This window comes from Suncus etruscus, chromosome 17 (assembly GCF_024139225.1).
Source record: "Suncus etruscus isolate mSunEtr1 chromosome 17, mSunEtr1.pri.cur, whole genome shotgun sequence".
NCBI lineage: Eukaryota > Metazoa > Chordata > Mammalia > Eulipotyphla > Soricidae > Suncus > Suncus etruscus.
The window spans coordinates 38,995,777-39,012,342 of record NC_064864.1 but is presented as its reverse complement, the minus strand read 5'-3'; the positions used below and the strand labels follow the sequence as shown (position 1 = coordinate 39,012,342).

The following is a 16,566-nucleotide window of genomic DNA, read 5'->3' as shown; positions in this document are numbered from 1 at the left end:
TCAACCAGTTTTTCCCAACATCACTTGTTGAAGAAGCTTTCCTTGCCCCAAGGAAAAGAAAAAGTTTTCCTTGCTCCTTTATCAAATATTAATTGATCATATACTGGAAGATCTGTTTCTGAATTTTCTATTATATCTCATCGATCAGTGGCTTGTCCTTATTCTAGTACCACGTGATTTTAACTAATACTGCTTTGTAGTATTGTTTGAAGTTGATAAAATGATACCTCCCATCATCTTTTTCCAAGGATTACTTTCAGAAGTGTTTGATATATTTCTTAGGTATGTTTTTAGGGATACATTGAAACTTGTAATGCTTTGGGAGTTATTGTCATTAAGATGATATTCATCCTTCCAATCAATGAGTAAAGAATCTGCATCCATTTCCTCTTTTGTTCATTTATTTTTTTCTTTCTTTTTGGTTTTTGGGCCACATTCTGTGGCACTATGTAGCTCTGCACTCAGAAATTACTCCTTACAGTTTAAGGGGACCATGTAGAATGCTGTACATAAAACTCTGGTCAACTCCTTTCCTCTTCTGTTTTTTGAGATAGTTTTCTTTGTATATATATTTTTTCTTTTCTTTTTTTTGTTTTTTTGTTTTTTGGTTTTTCGGGCCACACCCATTTGATGCTCAGGGGTTACTCCTGGCTAAATGCTCAGAAATTGCCCCTGGCTTGGGGGAACCATCTGGGGCGCCGGGGGATCAAATCACGGCCCTTCCTTGGCTAGCGCTTGCAAGGCAGACACCTTACCTCTAGCGCCACCTCACTGGCCCCGTCTTTGTATATTTCTTTCACCTCTTTGGTTAAGCTGATTTCTAGAGATTTGATTTTCTGGAACAGAGTTGTGAATGCTATTTTGTTTTATTATTTGCATACAGGAAAGTCATGGAATTTTGTCTGTTAATTTTATAGCCTGTCTCTCTGCTATACAAATTTATTGTTTCTAGGATTTTTATTGTCAAGTATTTAAGGTCCTCTAAATGTAAATATGAATGCCATCCAAAAATAATAAGAGCTTTCTTCCAGATGATATTAAAATATTTTTCTTGTCTAGTTACTGTGGCAAGTACTTCCAGCCCTATACTGAAAGTTTTGAAACTGTACAACCTTGTCTTGTACCCAATATTTGAGGAAAGGCTCTTATTTTTTCCCCACTGACTTTAATGTTTATTGGATTTGTGGTAAATGATTTTGGCTATGTTGAGGAAAACTCCTTCATTTACCATTTTACTGATAGTTTTTTTTTTTTTACCATGAATGGATTCTGGATCTTGTCAAGTGCTTTCTCTACATCTATTGATATGGGCATATGATTTGTTTTCTTATATTGGTATGGTGTATCACATACCAATACAATAATAAAATACAATACAAGAATTGGTATCCCATACCAATGTAAGCATATTCTTGCATCCTGGGAAGAATCTCACTTGGTCACATGATCTTTTTGATGAGTTGTTGGATTATATTTCCTAGTATTTAGTTGAGGATTATATGTATATGTATATACATATAAAATATGTATATTTTATGTATATGTGTACATTTATATATATGTATATATATACATACACACATCAGAGCATTGCATACAATAGCCAAGAGACCTTAGTTTCCTATACCCACAGGGATGGCACTTGGCTTGAGAGACCTTAGCTGCCTATACCGACAATGAAGGACACTATAATCGATACACCTTGGTTGCTGTACCCTCAATTGCTATGAGGCACTCGGGGAAATAGTAAAAATTGATAGGGCCCCTTTTATTTGAGACATAGCTTCACTAGCATGCTAAGGACCATTATACCATTCTGATTCCTGTAATCTCCCCTGTTATGAGCAGTTGTGTATGCTCAAGCAATTATTTATAGTTTTACAAAATTATTAATTACCCAAAAACCTAGCTTTGCAGTTAATCTAAGTACAGTCATAGTAAGGGTTAAAGGCTTGGTTCAAAGTGCATGAATTGGAAAAAGGCAAAAAAAAATGTCATAGTGGTTTGGCTTAGACTTCAGTTAATCAGATATTAACCATTCAACCCTGAACGATGGATACCATCTACAGAAATAAACAGGGTCTCCTATACCATCACCAGGAATAAAAATTCTACCAAGGAAGACCCCACTATGCCATGGTACTGACTTACTCCAAAGATGTTTCTTAATATACCCTGATAACCTAGGAACAGCAATAGTCTGATTTCAGGGAAGAATTCTCTGCAATGTTACCTAATGGTGAGACAAAATCAGAAGATGCTACACACCAACAGGACTTGATATAGGACTTGTACAGAAACTAGAATTTATAACTACAGAAACCTGAGAGCAACAACTGTGATGGTGAAGAGCTGTTTCTGGGACCACAGAGAACGACTAAGGGGTTGGACAACATAGTATGCCTGGAGCTTGAAGCTGGTCTTATGCCAAAATACTTCAGGGGTAATGTTTCCCTGCTTTTAGGCCAAGGTTTTTTCTTCCAGATTCTTTCATATTTTGCTGTGCCAATGAAAACAACAACTGCCACAAACACACACCACTTTTTTTAGTGTAGCTCTTATCTTTAAAAAAAATAGTAGCTATTGTATTAATGACTTTATTGGTGATACAACAATTTTCATGAATATAAATGCTAATGAACTCTCCTCTTCTTTTTCCAATTCCTTTTTTTTTTTCAGATTTTCTAATTTCTTTCTATTTTTTAACCAATTCACTTTATGTCATCCTGAAACAATTGTGTTATCAGTTATGTCAACTATGTGATACACTTTCTTTAAATAAATAATCTAATTTATGTCACGTGGACCCAACTTAGACCCCAGTTGATTAGATGCCATCCATCCAGCCTTGAACCCTGGATCCCAGACTTAGAAAGGACACAGTTCTTCACAGCAGCTACAGGAGACAAATCCCATCTGGGACATCCTTAATACTGCTGGGACACCAACAAGTGCCAGCTCTAATATGATAACCTGACAACGAGGAAAACAGGAACAACTTGACCTAAGAGCAGGTTATCCTACCTCACTAGCTAACGATAAGACAAAATCAGAAGACTTATCACCCTTTGGTCTGTCCAAAAGCCAAGATCGAGATTTACAAATGACTGGCTCCTAAAACCATGACCGGACTGTATGTATCCTGGGACAAATAAAAAAAGCCCTAGTCTAAAGTTTGAGCTACGACCTGCACAACAACCATGATCTCCAGTTCCAACGGTCTGGCTGAGACTATTGCAAAGAAATAGGTCTTCTGGAAACACAATGAAAGACACTATCCTAGGTTCCATCTTAGGATCAGTGCAAAGACCAAGACCACCAACCACAGAAGATGGATTTTTTAGTGTAGCTCCTATCTTAAAAAAAAATAGTATTCTAACACTAAAATATCAAAAAAATATCTGTTTTGAGAGAACAGAACCTCTAGAACCACAAAGAAAGACTTCATCATAAGTTCCACTCTTGGACCTGTGCAGATACCGAGATCTCTAGATACAGAGGTCTGATTTTATCACCCAGGACAGAGCAGAAGTCTTCCAAACACCACGAAAGCACCAAGGGGAGAGTAAATGAACCTGAACGAAGTCTATAGTTAATCTCATGACAATATACTCCAAGGGTGGAGAAACCCTGTATCTCTCAGGCCAAGAGAATTCCTTTTCGAATGACCCCAATATTTACTGTGCCTGTGTAGGAGGGGGAAAAAAGGCAAAAAGCACAAAACATTATTTTTTTTTAATTTACCAATCTACTTTTTGTAGATATCTTTGTTTTGGTGTGGTTATTGAAGTTGTTGTCTCCATTTATTTTTTTTTCTTCTTTTCTTTTCTTTCTTTATGTGCTCTGCCATGTTTTTTATCTCAAGACCATGGCTTTTTTTGTGGTGCTTATCTTTATTGTTGGAGTGCTCATTGGATATTTTATTTGACACTTCTTTTTGTACTGTTGGGATGTTTCACCTTCTTTTTCCCCTTCGTCTCTCAAACCAATGATGAGAGCCTCTAGAAGGATTCCGCCCATTTTCGGCATATTTGATTTTTTTCCCCAGTTTATTACTTTCCTCTTCTTCAAACAAAACCACATAACTTGAACTCTCTAGTCCTGCCTCCCAGCTAGAGGGGGAAATAAGGGAGGCACCAAGACCAAACAGGTGCAAGACTACTAAGTAGTAAGCTAGATACAGAGGGGACTGCATATTCTAGCAACCTCGGGAGCGAGGGAAGAGGGAATGGGAGGTAGGATGAGAACAGAGGTGTAGGGAGGACAAATTGATGATGGAAATACCCTTGATTTTATGTTAATGTGTACCTAAAATATTATTGTCAACAATATGTAAGCCACTATGATCAAAATAAAAATTATATTAAAAATAAATAATCTATTTTAAAAAATAATGAATGCCAGTCTTTGAAAAATGACATTGCTACAAGGTCCAGATGACCAATCACCAACCAAAAATAATAGTCTCAGAGAGATAGTAGCCAAAGGCTATATCTTGGGTCTGTAAAGATAAAATTTCTTCTTGCTAAGCATGCAACTTGGCCTATACATTTGCCTGGTACAGAACTTACATTTATTGCTTACCAAAAAATTTAATATAAGTATTCTTCTCTAGCCCACAATAAAGGGACAAAGACTCAACTTCACTTCTGCATGTCTGATCTCTGATCTCATCACTGACTCAGCGCACCCACCTTCCTCAGGGACCCTGAGAATTCCCTTAGTGTTCAGACCAAACAGAATGATTTCATTCACTTGTTGGATTGAAGAAAAAGAATATAGTTTATGATGATACCGAAGACAATAGAGATAAGGACCAGAAAGACCAGTTCATGATGCAAAGCTTTCCACAAATAGCAAGAGTGCCGTTAGGGCAAAGAGAAAACCACTATGACAATGATAATTGGAAATGATCACTCTGGACAAAAAAAAAAAAAAATCCTGGGTGCTGAAAGAAGATAAAGTGATTTGCATTATATTCCTCACTAACAACATTACAAGCCACAATCTTTAAAGAGGGAGAATGAAGTAAGTCAGGGGAGAGAGAGAGAGAGAGAGAGAGAGAGAGAGAGAGAGAGAGAGAGAGAGAGAGAGAGAGAGAGAGAGAGAGAGAGAGAGAGAACCTGTCCCATAGGCAGGCAGGAGGGTGCAAGGAGGGAAGTTGGGAATATTGGTGGTTGGAAATGTGCACTGGTAAAGAATATTGTACATTGCATGAGTGAAACTCAATCATGAATAACTTTGTATCTGTGAAAAAAAAGCAGCAACTGTATTATAAAAACCTTGTACCATTGGTGTTTAAATGAAGTAATTAATACCAAAGTGAGAAAGCCAATATTCTCTTATTAAATACTGTTAAAACAATTGTTTATTAAAAAGAAATAAAATAAAGCCTGACTATTATTTCAAATAAGGTGAGAATATTAACATCTTCCCTGAATTGCAATAATCATTATAAATATTAATTATAATAAAAATTTAAACTTTTTCCTGAAAAATATCACTGAAATGTAAACACTAAAACTGTAAAGCTTTATAAATAAAGTGTTGTAACTTTTGGGGCCCTATGCTGAAAACATCCTATTCATTGGGAGGGGAGAATTTTTTTTTTTTTTTTTTGGTTTTTGGGCCACACCCGGTAACGCTCAGAGGTTACTCCTGGCTATGTGCTCAGAAGTTGCTCTTGGCTTGGGGGACTATATGGGACACCGGGGGATCGAACCGCGGTCCGTCCAAGGCTAGCGCAGGCAAGGCAGGCACCTTACCTTTAGCGCCACCGCCCGGCCCCTCAAATTTGTTTATCTCATTGCAATATGCATTAGATTGTCTTATAACAGGCAATAACACCATAATAAATATGAAAATTTAATTTATTACATATTTTGCACTCTGTATTCATATATGGTTGAATACAGATTGTTTAAAGGGGCCTTTTGAATAGAGCCACCATATCAGAGTAACTGAAACATGTCTTACCTTGGGGATAATGTAATTTCTGAATTTAACATCACAGGTCACAGCATGAGGCACACCATTAGGAATAAGATTAGCATATCTCTGGACTTCATGCACCAAAGCATCCATGTAGGGCATACTGGTCCTGTCCTTCATGCAGGGCTTCCTGTGTCTGCCAATCACACGCTCAATCTCTTCCTGGGCTTTAGCTGAGAAGACACAATTTTCACTCATGGAAAAAAAAAGAATAAAATAATACCCCATGTGTGTCACATTTCAAGGACATGCAAGGCATTATATATGTCCCAACATTATTAAAGGCATCAGCTACATTTCAGAATTTATTGATGCATATAACTCTTTCAAACATAAGATTCATCTCTACACATCAACACATTAGCACATGTGATATACAGAAATTATGTCTCAAAATATTAAAAAAAATTAAGAAATTTTAGTCTGTATATAGTGAAAAGTAGGAGGTATTAATTTTATATCTAATGTGTGTCAAATACAACTAAATTGCAATGAATCTAAATGTGGGTCTTGTAATATATTTGTGTATTTTATGTTCAATTTTCAAGACCATTATTTTCATCTTCTATCTTACACAATTGCAACTTGAACTTGCTGAAACTTTCTTCTGAGATCTATTTTCTATTCTAATTTCTTTTATATTTCTTACATATATTTCGACAATATTTGATTTCATGTTATGGGAAGTTAAAATTTACCTCTTAGCATCTTATACAAAAACCTATTTCATGAAGAAATATATACAAATTTACACATAATTTTATTTATTCTATTTCTTTAATATGCATAGACCACAGTTTATGGCTATTAGAATATTAATTTAACATTATTATAACTATATAAACCAGGCGTGCTGTTAAAACAGCTAGTATTATGTTAAAATTTGGACACTATTACAATTAATCATGAACCCACTCTGGAGTGTCAATGTCAGGACACCAATAGGGTCTTCCCTGGTAGAAGTCTATTTTCTGGTACTAGTGTAGAAAACAGTTCTGTTTCCATAGATGGGACCCAAGGTTCAGGGATGAATGGTAAATGTCTGATCATCTGAAGTCAAATCACTATGACAAGTGTTCAGGATGTAAGGCCCCACTGCAGTATAAAATTTATGTGTTCCTTTCTCTATTAGATATGAATTTGTTTGCACACTAAGATTTCCCCTATTTAATATGCCTATACAAAAAGGAAAAATACCAAATGGTACTACTGGTGCATATGGGGGTAAAAATAACAAGCTAAACAATCTTGATAACTTGGTTCTTACATGAACTCAGAAAACTGGAAAAACTTAGCTACTAGAATTCCCCTTCTATTAAGATCACCCTAAATGGGGAAATTACTGCTACGTAAGAAGATAGACAATAAGGGTTGTGCCTATTAAGGAAATACATGTAAAGAAATATTCAAAGGAGATATACATGTCCCCTTAAAGTCTTTTGAAATAGTCAGGGGGGCGGGGATAAAATCTGAAACACAGCTTCAGCCTGTGATTTGGTCTTGTGGAGTCTAAAAAATGGCTCCCAGCAGTCACATACCAGGAAATGTCCTCAAGCTAGGGGCTTCTCAGAAACCAAATGTGGTAGGTAGCAATAGTCCACAGTGAAGGGAGGTGGGGTAAAAAGATCTGCTGAGAGCAAATCAGCAGCAGCGACAGTATAGCTGCTTCTGGGGCTGAAATATCTATCTTTTTCACTTTGGGAACTGGTTGGCAGCTGGCTGGGGTTGGGGGGGGGGGAGTTCTGTTTTCCGAAGAGTTAAGAACTGAGGGTAAAAAGTGATAAATGGGGGAAATAGGAGTTGGAGGCCAGAGAATGAAGGGCTAGAAAAGAATTTGTAAGATGGTAAGCTAAGGGGGGGATTGAGGAGATATATAATAGGGGCAAGGACAGTATACAATATAGACAGCCATTAGGTATATTACAGGAGATTAGACAGACATTGAAGTGGCCAACACATACACACATAAAAAAATGTGTTATGTGCACACATAAACAGACATTGAGAATCAATCCATAGGTTACAGCTGAAAAGCTGACCCAGGTGAAATGCAACAGAACGCTTAAAAAATATAAAGTAGGCAAGTCAGATGTAAATGTTTTCCATTTTCTAAGACAATCATTGGTGAGGGTAAACTTTACTGAAGAAAGGCTTCTTGGGTTAGATTGTGTATAGAGCATTCTTCAAAACAATCATAATTTTCAAGTATAGAAATCTAAGTGATATGGTGATGAGCACTGTAAGAGGAATTTACACCATGAAATATATTGGGTTTTGAGCATCCAGTTTCCTTTCCTAAAAGTAATCTAAACTCATGAGCATTATGGTATAGCAGTAAACTACCTACGATTGAAAACAGATTACAATAACATATTCAATGAATGTATCTGACTTCTTAAAGGAGTGTTTTGTGGTTTTCGCCTCCTTTGTTAGTTGAGCTCAAGGTATATGATTTTCTGAGGCACATTTGTGAATGGAATTGTTTTTTTAAATCTCTCTTTCTTCTCTTTCATTATTTGTATAAATAAAAAGCCATAATTTATTACATATTAATTTTGTAGCCAGCTACATTACTGGCTTCATTTATTTCTAGAATTTATTGTATGGTCTTTATTATTTTCTAAATATAGTATCATGTCATCTATAAACATTGAGAGCTTACCTTCTTCCTTTCTTATCTGGATGCCCTGGATATCTTTTTCTTTCCTGAACAAGTACTTCCAGTATTATATTGAATAGGAGTGGCAAGAGCGGGCAAACTTGTCTTGTGCCAGATCTTACTGGGAAAGCTTTTAGTGCTTTTCCATTGAGTACAATGTTATCCATGGGCTTGTATTAAATGTCCTTGACTATATTGATAACAGTTTCATCACTTTTCATCTTTTTGAGAGTTTTTTTTTTACCATGAATGAATGCTTTACCTTGTCAAATGTTTTCTCTGCATCTATTAATAAGATCATAGATTTCTTTTTACTTTTATTCACATGTGTATTATATTAATTGACTTGCATAAACGATCCTTGTATCTCTGCAATGAAACTTAATTGGACATGGTGTATGATCTTCTGGATTATCTATTGAATTGTATCTGCTAAAATTTTGTTGAGGTCAATTAATATAATACACATGTGAAGTAGAATTTGGTTGCATGCAGTCTTTAGCTCTAAGAGTTTCTCTGAAATGATGTCCTTGACTGTTGATTCCTCCTGGGGATTTTCTTCCTGGGTCTCTGGGACTCCAATAATTCTTATGTTGTTGCTGTTGAGTTTATCAAAGACATTTATTTTAATCTGTTCACATTCTTTGATTTTCCCCCTGTTGTCTGATCATTTCTTTGAAGGTTTTTTCCTATTCTCTTTTGTTGTATGGAATTGTTATTCATCTCATCTTCCAGCTCACTGATTTGATCCTTAGCTGCTCTTACTTTGTTAGAGAGGCTTGCCAGTGAAGTTTTCATTTTGCCTACCACATATTTAAGTTCTATTATTTCAGTTTTAGGTTTCCTGATTTTTAATTTCATATTCTCTTTATTCTTATTTGTGGTTATTTCAGCTTGACCTATGCTTTTTTTGAATTCTAAGAACATCTTCTATATTTCTTCTCTACACTCCTTATCTGAGAGGTTAAGTAGGTGGTTGTAATTTTTCAGGTCATCATAGTTGCCATCTTCATTCTCTATGTATAATGTTGGCCTGCCTTGTTTTCCCTTTGTCAGTCCTGGGCAGGGTTGGTTTCAAAACCTGCAGCCAAGGGACAGGTCAAGAACTTCTTGGTAGGCATTCAATGGTAATTAACTTTACTTATGCATGGATGTATATGAAGAATATTGTACTGAGTGAAATGAGTCAGAGGATACACATAGAATAATTTCACTCATTTGTGAGATATAAGAAAAATAATAGACAATTTGGTAATAATATTACAGAAAAAATAGATAAGGACTAGGAGGAACAGTCTATGGTAGGAAGCTTGCCACAAAGTGTGGTGAGTGCAGTTAGAGTGAGAAGGTCCACTATGACAATGATAGTTGTGATTGCTCTAGACAAGAACTAGATGCTGAAATGTACAGGTGGCATGCATTAACAATAGTGTAAACCACAGTGTAAAAAAGTAAACGGGGGGGGGGGGGGGAGGCAGGCAAAATGCCTGTCCCAGAAACCAGGGAGAGGGGATAGAAGAGAAACTGGGGACATGGTGGTGGGAAAAGTGCATTGGTGCGGGACGGTAACCATCTATGACTAAAATTCAATTATGAACTACTTTATAACCATGGCGCTTAAATAAAGTAATTAATAAAATATCACAATGATAATTGGAAGTGTCATTTGGACAAGGACATGGTGCTGAAAATAGATAAAGTGATATTCAGGGCACCCCTTTATTAACAATAGTTTCTAAAAGGAAATAAATAAGAAAGAGAAGTAAAATGTCAGCTTTAATGCAGGCAGAAGGGAGTATGGACTAGAAAATGGGAACATTAGGCGGGGGTCGGGTGGGGAGGAGGGAGATTTGGGACATTGGTGATGGGAATGTTGAACTGGTGATGGGTGGTGTTCTTCACATGACTGAAACCCAAACACAATCATGTATGTAATCAAGGTGTTTAAATAAAATAAAATAAAAAAAGAAAATGGGGACATTGATGGCAAGAAATGGGCACTGTGAAGGGTTGTTAGTTTACTGGTCCTACCCTAATCAATATTCATACTCCACCCTATGGTGTGATTTGGTGATGGGATATTGGATTATTCCATACTTGGCATTTGTCTCACATCCTAGAATGTAGTCTGCTTCTTGTCAATAAAAGCAGAGATCTGTGGAAGGCAAAGACTCATTCTTCAGTCTTCTTCCACTAAGCTGCATTTCTTCTTAGCAGAAAGGTTGGATGGTTGAATTCCTTGTTTGAGTGCTGGATTTCCTGAACCTGTTCTTGTACCTTTTCACTGTGTGGATTATTTCCTGCATCAGCATTTGCTTCCAGACTTGAGTCTCACCAGTCTCATTTTGGAGCTCTTGGCCCCAGTAGCAAAGGGTGGTGTACCTTATAACTGAAACTCAATCATAAACAATTTTGTAACCCTAGTATTAAAATAATTAAAGTATCCCTTCAGTAACGATATTGCAAATCACAGTGTCTAAAAGGAAAAAAAAGGGGGGGGGGAGACAAAGCGTGTATGAGAGAAATCGAGGGAGAGAATAAAAATTTCTGCCCCAGAAGTATGCAGACGGAAAGGCAGAATAAAAACTGGGGAATTGGTGGCAGGTAAAATGCACGAATAAAACTCTATCTTAAACAGTTTTGTTATTGTAAACAAATAAACCCAACTGTATTATGACCAACCTTGTAACCACAGCATTTAAATAAGTAATTTAAAATAATAAAATAAAATATGAAAAAATAATGTAAACCTAAATATTATTACAATTATTATGAATATAAACATTTACAATACTTTATATGATTAGAATTTTTAAAGATACTCTCAGTTGATTTCTATAATTTCTACCTTTGCATTAGGATGGATATTTCTATCATCTATTTCCTGGCTTCTGAAAGTGCATTATCAATATAGGATATATCTCTAATAATATAGGTATTGTTCAAACTAATTTTCATATGAAAGAAAAAGGAATTTTAGCCAACTCATGATGAATATCATGAATTGATGAATTGATAACAAACAACCTCCCATAAAATCAATTTCTGTTTTTCTTTTTCTTTTTTTACTCTCCTCTTTAATTTCATGTATCCTAGTCATGCTCCATGGTTTTTTTTTTTAAAGATTTCCAAAATTAATTTCCTCTTTATTACATTTGGAAAAATTAAGCAGGTAGCAGACAATCGAATAATAAATTTTCTCTAAGAAAAACAAGATTCTTTTGTGTGCCTTTGCTGTGTCTATCAAGATTTTCTAAAATTTCCCTTCCCACCTTGCTGTGGTGACATACCTGTGACATCTGGGTGCTTGAGCAGCAGGAGCAAAGCAAACCTCAGGGTGGTACTTGTTGTCTCTGTCCCAGCTCCAAAGAGATCCAATGTAATGATCACCAAGTTTTCTAACGAAAACACCTGATCTTGATTCTGTTTTTTTTTTTTTTTTAAGAAAAATTTTCATAAAATTACTTGAGAAAATAATTTTCCGGAAGATTAGTTGATCCTATGTAGCTCAAATTGTTATACAATTAAGCCTATATATATTCCAGGTATATTTTAGAAAATACTACCAATAGTATAATAAAACAGTATAGCTCAAGTGACTAAAAGCTAATTTTCCAGTATCTTATCCCTTAGTAATGAATGAGCTGTTTAATTTCAAGATATTAAACTTATTTATTTTTATTGATATTAAAATTTTTTCTATTTTTTGTTTGTAATTCACTTCTGTTTTCAGTGCATCTTGGTCAGACAACAGAGTTGATACAATATCTATCCTCTCTACTAAATGGAGGGATGTTTGTGGCACAGCATGTGGTCCTTTCTGTAGAATGTCCCATGTGTAACCCCATTCTTTCTGTGTAACTTGATCTTACCTGCAAGACCCCTCCCATTCTTGCTACACATAACTTTACCTGCAAGACCCTCCCTTTCCTGGGAGGGGTCTTGGAGAGATTATAAAAGGCTTTGCCTCAGGGGCAAAAGGGGATTTGCCTGGATGCAGCATGGAGGAGAAATCAAGATAGAGAGATGTCTAAGGAAAAAGGGACTATGCAGGACTGAATAGATACACAGCATAAATGGTTATGATATAGGTCACACACGTTGACCAGGGCAAATAAAGATGTTATCTCTCTGGAAGCCTGCCAGTGAGTGAGTTCTATACCCGCTGCTCTCCTGGACCCAGATACCAGCCGGCTGAAGGGGGTTGCAGAGGCACGTGGCCTGGGATGGCAGAGAAAGGTCCCTCCATCCATCCACCACCATCCAAGCCCATCTTAAGGGCTGAAATCCTACACCATGTACACTAGAGAAGAATGCGTATTTGAATTTTTTGAATTGAATACCATATATATATCTGGTATATATATGTGTATAAATATATATCTGGTATATATATATATATGTGTATAAATATGTGTGTATATATCCCTTTTATTCCAATTCTTCCTTCAAAACCAATATATTTTAGTTGAATTTTAGCCTGTTTGATCTATAAGAGGTCACAGAGCTGTGTTGAAGTCTTCAACTAACACTGTATTGTTATTAATGTCTCTAAGTTTATTAGCAGTTTTTTTTAAGTATTTTGCAGGCCCTTCCTTGGGAGGCTTAACGTTTAGGGGTGTGATTTCTCCCTGATGTATATATACCTTGGTTTTAATAAATGACTCTCTGTGTCTCTTTCTGAACCTTTCTGCACATGAAGTCTATTTATTAGTATGTTATTAAAATAATATTAATAGTATTATTAATTATATTATTATATAATAATATGATGTATAATTACATAATGATTGTTAATATTAATATTAATTGATATTAATATGGCCATATCGGTCTTTTTGAGAGAGTTGTTTGCTTAAAGGTTTGTCTTCCAACTTTTTACTTTTGGTTTGTGTTTGCTCTGACAATTCAAAGTTTTTCTTGTAAGCAGCAGAATATGACACTTAATTTTCTCATCTATTTATCACTCTGTCTTATTCAGTGCCTTTCATTCACTGAAATTGAGAAAGATTATTGTCATTAAACTTTGTGCCATGTTTCGTATCAGTTTGCTGTATTTATAGTTTCTCTTGCCTTTTAGTGAGCCCCTCTTTAAAACTTGTTTAAAACTTTCTTTAGGGGCCGGGCAGTGGCGCAAGAGGTAAGGTGCCTGCCTTGCCTGCGCTAGCCTTGGACGGACCGCAGTTCGATCCCCCGGCGTCCCATATGGTCCCCCAAGCCAGGAGCAACTTCTGAGCGCATAGCCAGGAGTAACCCCTGAGTGTTACCGGGTGTGGCCCAAAAACCAAAACCAAAACAAAACAAAAAAAAACTTTCTTTAAAAATTCTTCTTTTAAAATTGGCTTTAATTCTGTAAAGTCCCTGAGCTGTTTTTTTATTCGTGAAGCTGAGTATTCTGTCGTTATCCCTGAATGTGAGTTTGACTGAGTGAAATATTCCTGGTGAAGTGATCACTTCATCGATTTTTTCACTATATTTATTTATAAATGAATATATAAATATATAAACAAATATATAAATATATACATTTTATGTATAAAATATAAATAAATATTTGTAATACATCAATATTGTTTGTATGTAAATATTTTATGGGACTATTATGTTACTGACCCTACCCTGATCAATGATTGTGCCCTACCCTAGGGTGTGACCTGGCATTCTGCCTCCACCCTAGGGTGGTACCTGATTCTGCTTCTACCATTGGGTGGTATCTGATCCCACCATTGGGTGGTACCTGATTCTGGGGGATAAAAACAAGGGTCTGTGGAAGGCAAGAGGATTTTTGCTGAAACTAAGGCTGAGACTTTGGACTTCAGTCTTGTCCACTGAATAAAGCTAATATTTCCACAAGCCTGACTGTCTGTGAGCTGTTTAACCTCCGTTTCACCTCAGAACTGTTGGCTGGATGGGATGGCAGACGTGTGCTCTGAGCTGGAGGGGAAAGACCTCATCCTCCATCCCTCCATCAGTGAACCTCTTCAGGAGCTGACTTGCAACATAATGGTGCCGGACAGGCTGAACCTGGACCTCAATAACTGTAAGTGAAATACTTCATTGGAAATTTCCTCTGCTGACCATTAAATAGTTTCTGTGGTTAGTCATGTGGATTCTGCCACCTTTTTGCTTACGGATTGGTTTTCTAGTATACAAGTGGATTATTCCATTTTGTTTAAAACTAATTGGTTTTGATATAAGGACAATCACTGCAGTTGGATGGCTGTGGTCTATATTTCAAATGAAAATTGCATTGTCTCCAGCCATCATAGTTTGTGGAATTTCTGTGTTGGCTCACGTTATTCTGTGAGCATTGTTATTGGCTGGTATTTAGGAAATAGAAAGTGTAGAAATGGTGAGGCTAAGACCAGTATGGATAATAAGGAAATCTTTCTGACGAAAACTCAAACCAAGGTGCGGGCTGACGAATCCAGCCCCACCATCAACAATATAGAAATTTTTGCTGGAAGAAAAACAATTCAGAATGTTAAGCCTGATTCTAACGAATCGCATGACAGTAGTGACTCAGACAGTGATCAATCTCCAGTGCTAATTCCAGAAGGGAGGCCTCATTCCATTCACAAAATTGAATCACACAACAGTGCAGATTCAGACGATGAACCACACACACACGGCCTCAGAGCTCTATTCAGAGTAATTTTGCTAATCCAGCCTGTCCCCTTTACATGGGGTAAATGTTTCTAATTATGTACCCTATCAGATGGAAGAATTAGATTGGTTTAAAAAAGCATGTAAAGAGTATGGCCCAAAATTGCCATACAGTGTGGAGTTACTAAGACTTTGGAGTCATACCTCATCTTGGACTTTGTATGATTTTAAAAGAATCACTGAAATATGCCAGTCGTCTAAACAGTGAACTGAATGGGAAATGTACTATTCAGAAGGTGTAAAAGCCAAATTATATAGCCCGGATGGTACAAAAAAGCAAGTGGCAGGTGTTACTCTATCGTATGAATTATTGATGGCAGAAAATCAATTTGCAAATATTCAGACACAAGCAGATTTACCTAAAAAAATCTTAATTAGGGATATTGCATTGTCATCATAGGAAAAAATTGATTCTAACAGCATGGTAGAGGAAACTTTTTAAAAATTACCCAAGGCCCTTATGAGTCATATGCAGAGTTTGTAGGTAAGATTAAAGATGCTCTGAAGTTACAAGTCGAAGATGAGGAGATGAGAAACTTCCTAGTAAAATCTTTAGCTTATCATAATGCAAATTCGGCCTGTAGATTAGTATTGAATACATTAAATAAAAAGGCAGATGTGAATGATTTCCTTTATGCCTGTCAGAATGTCTATGGGGAGCCCCAACCCCCACCCCACTTAGACTCAGTACAAACCTTCCCAGTTTCCAAGGGAATGATGCCTTACTCCCCTTGGAGACAGGACACTTTCTGTAAACCAGGTCTTTGCCCAAAATGCAAAAGGGGTCACCACTGGGCAAAAGATTGCAGATACAGAAACCTCATTGATAATAACCTAAGTAGAAGTTTCAACACAATCCCCAGGAGGCAAATCGCCTGCTACCATTGTGGAAACAGGGGCATATCAAAAGAAATTGCCATTTCCTTATAAATTCAGCTCCTCAAGGACACACATACAAGATGCAGGGAAACACCTACAGGGCCTCCCCCCAGGCCCTTCCAAATCAGGGGCAAAGCTCACATACAATAATCCTTCCAAGCCCAGCCCAAGAAAATTCATCACATTAAGGAATTAATTCACTCCACATCAGGGAGTGCCGGATTAGACATATTATGCCCAGAGGACATTATAATTTACCCAGGAGCATGCCCTTACATGTTAGAAACTGGCATTGTGGGCCTGCCACCCCCATATACTATGGGTTTGATTCTTGGCAGAAGTTTCCTCAACATAAAGGGTATATCAGTAAT

The 16,566-nt window shown here is 36.6% G+C and overlaps 1 protein-coding gene across 1 annotated transcript in view; it reads right to left on the bottom strand.

Moving 5' to 3' along the window:
• Positions 1–16,566, bottom strand: part of LOC125994861 (cytochrome P450 2C25-like) — a 49,221-nt gene that overhangs the window by 4,864 nt on the left and 27,791 nt on the right. The window contains exons 7-8 of the mRNA XM_049764388.1: positions 11,941–12,073; positions 5,977–6,164 (exon numbers count right to left, since the gene is read on the bottom strand). Of these exons, the coding sequence (XP_049620345.1) occupies positions 5,977–6,164; positions 11,941–12,073 (321 nt within the window). The remainder of the gene's footprint in view (positions 1–5,976; positions 6,165–11,940; positions 12,074–16,566) is intronic.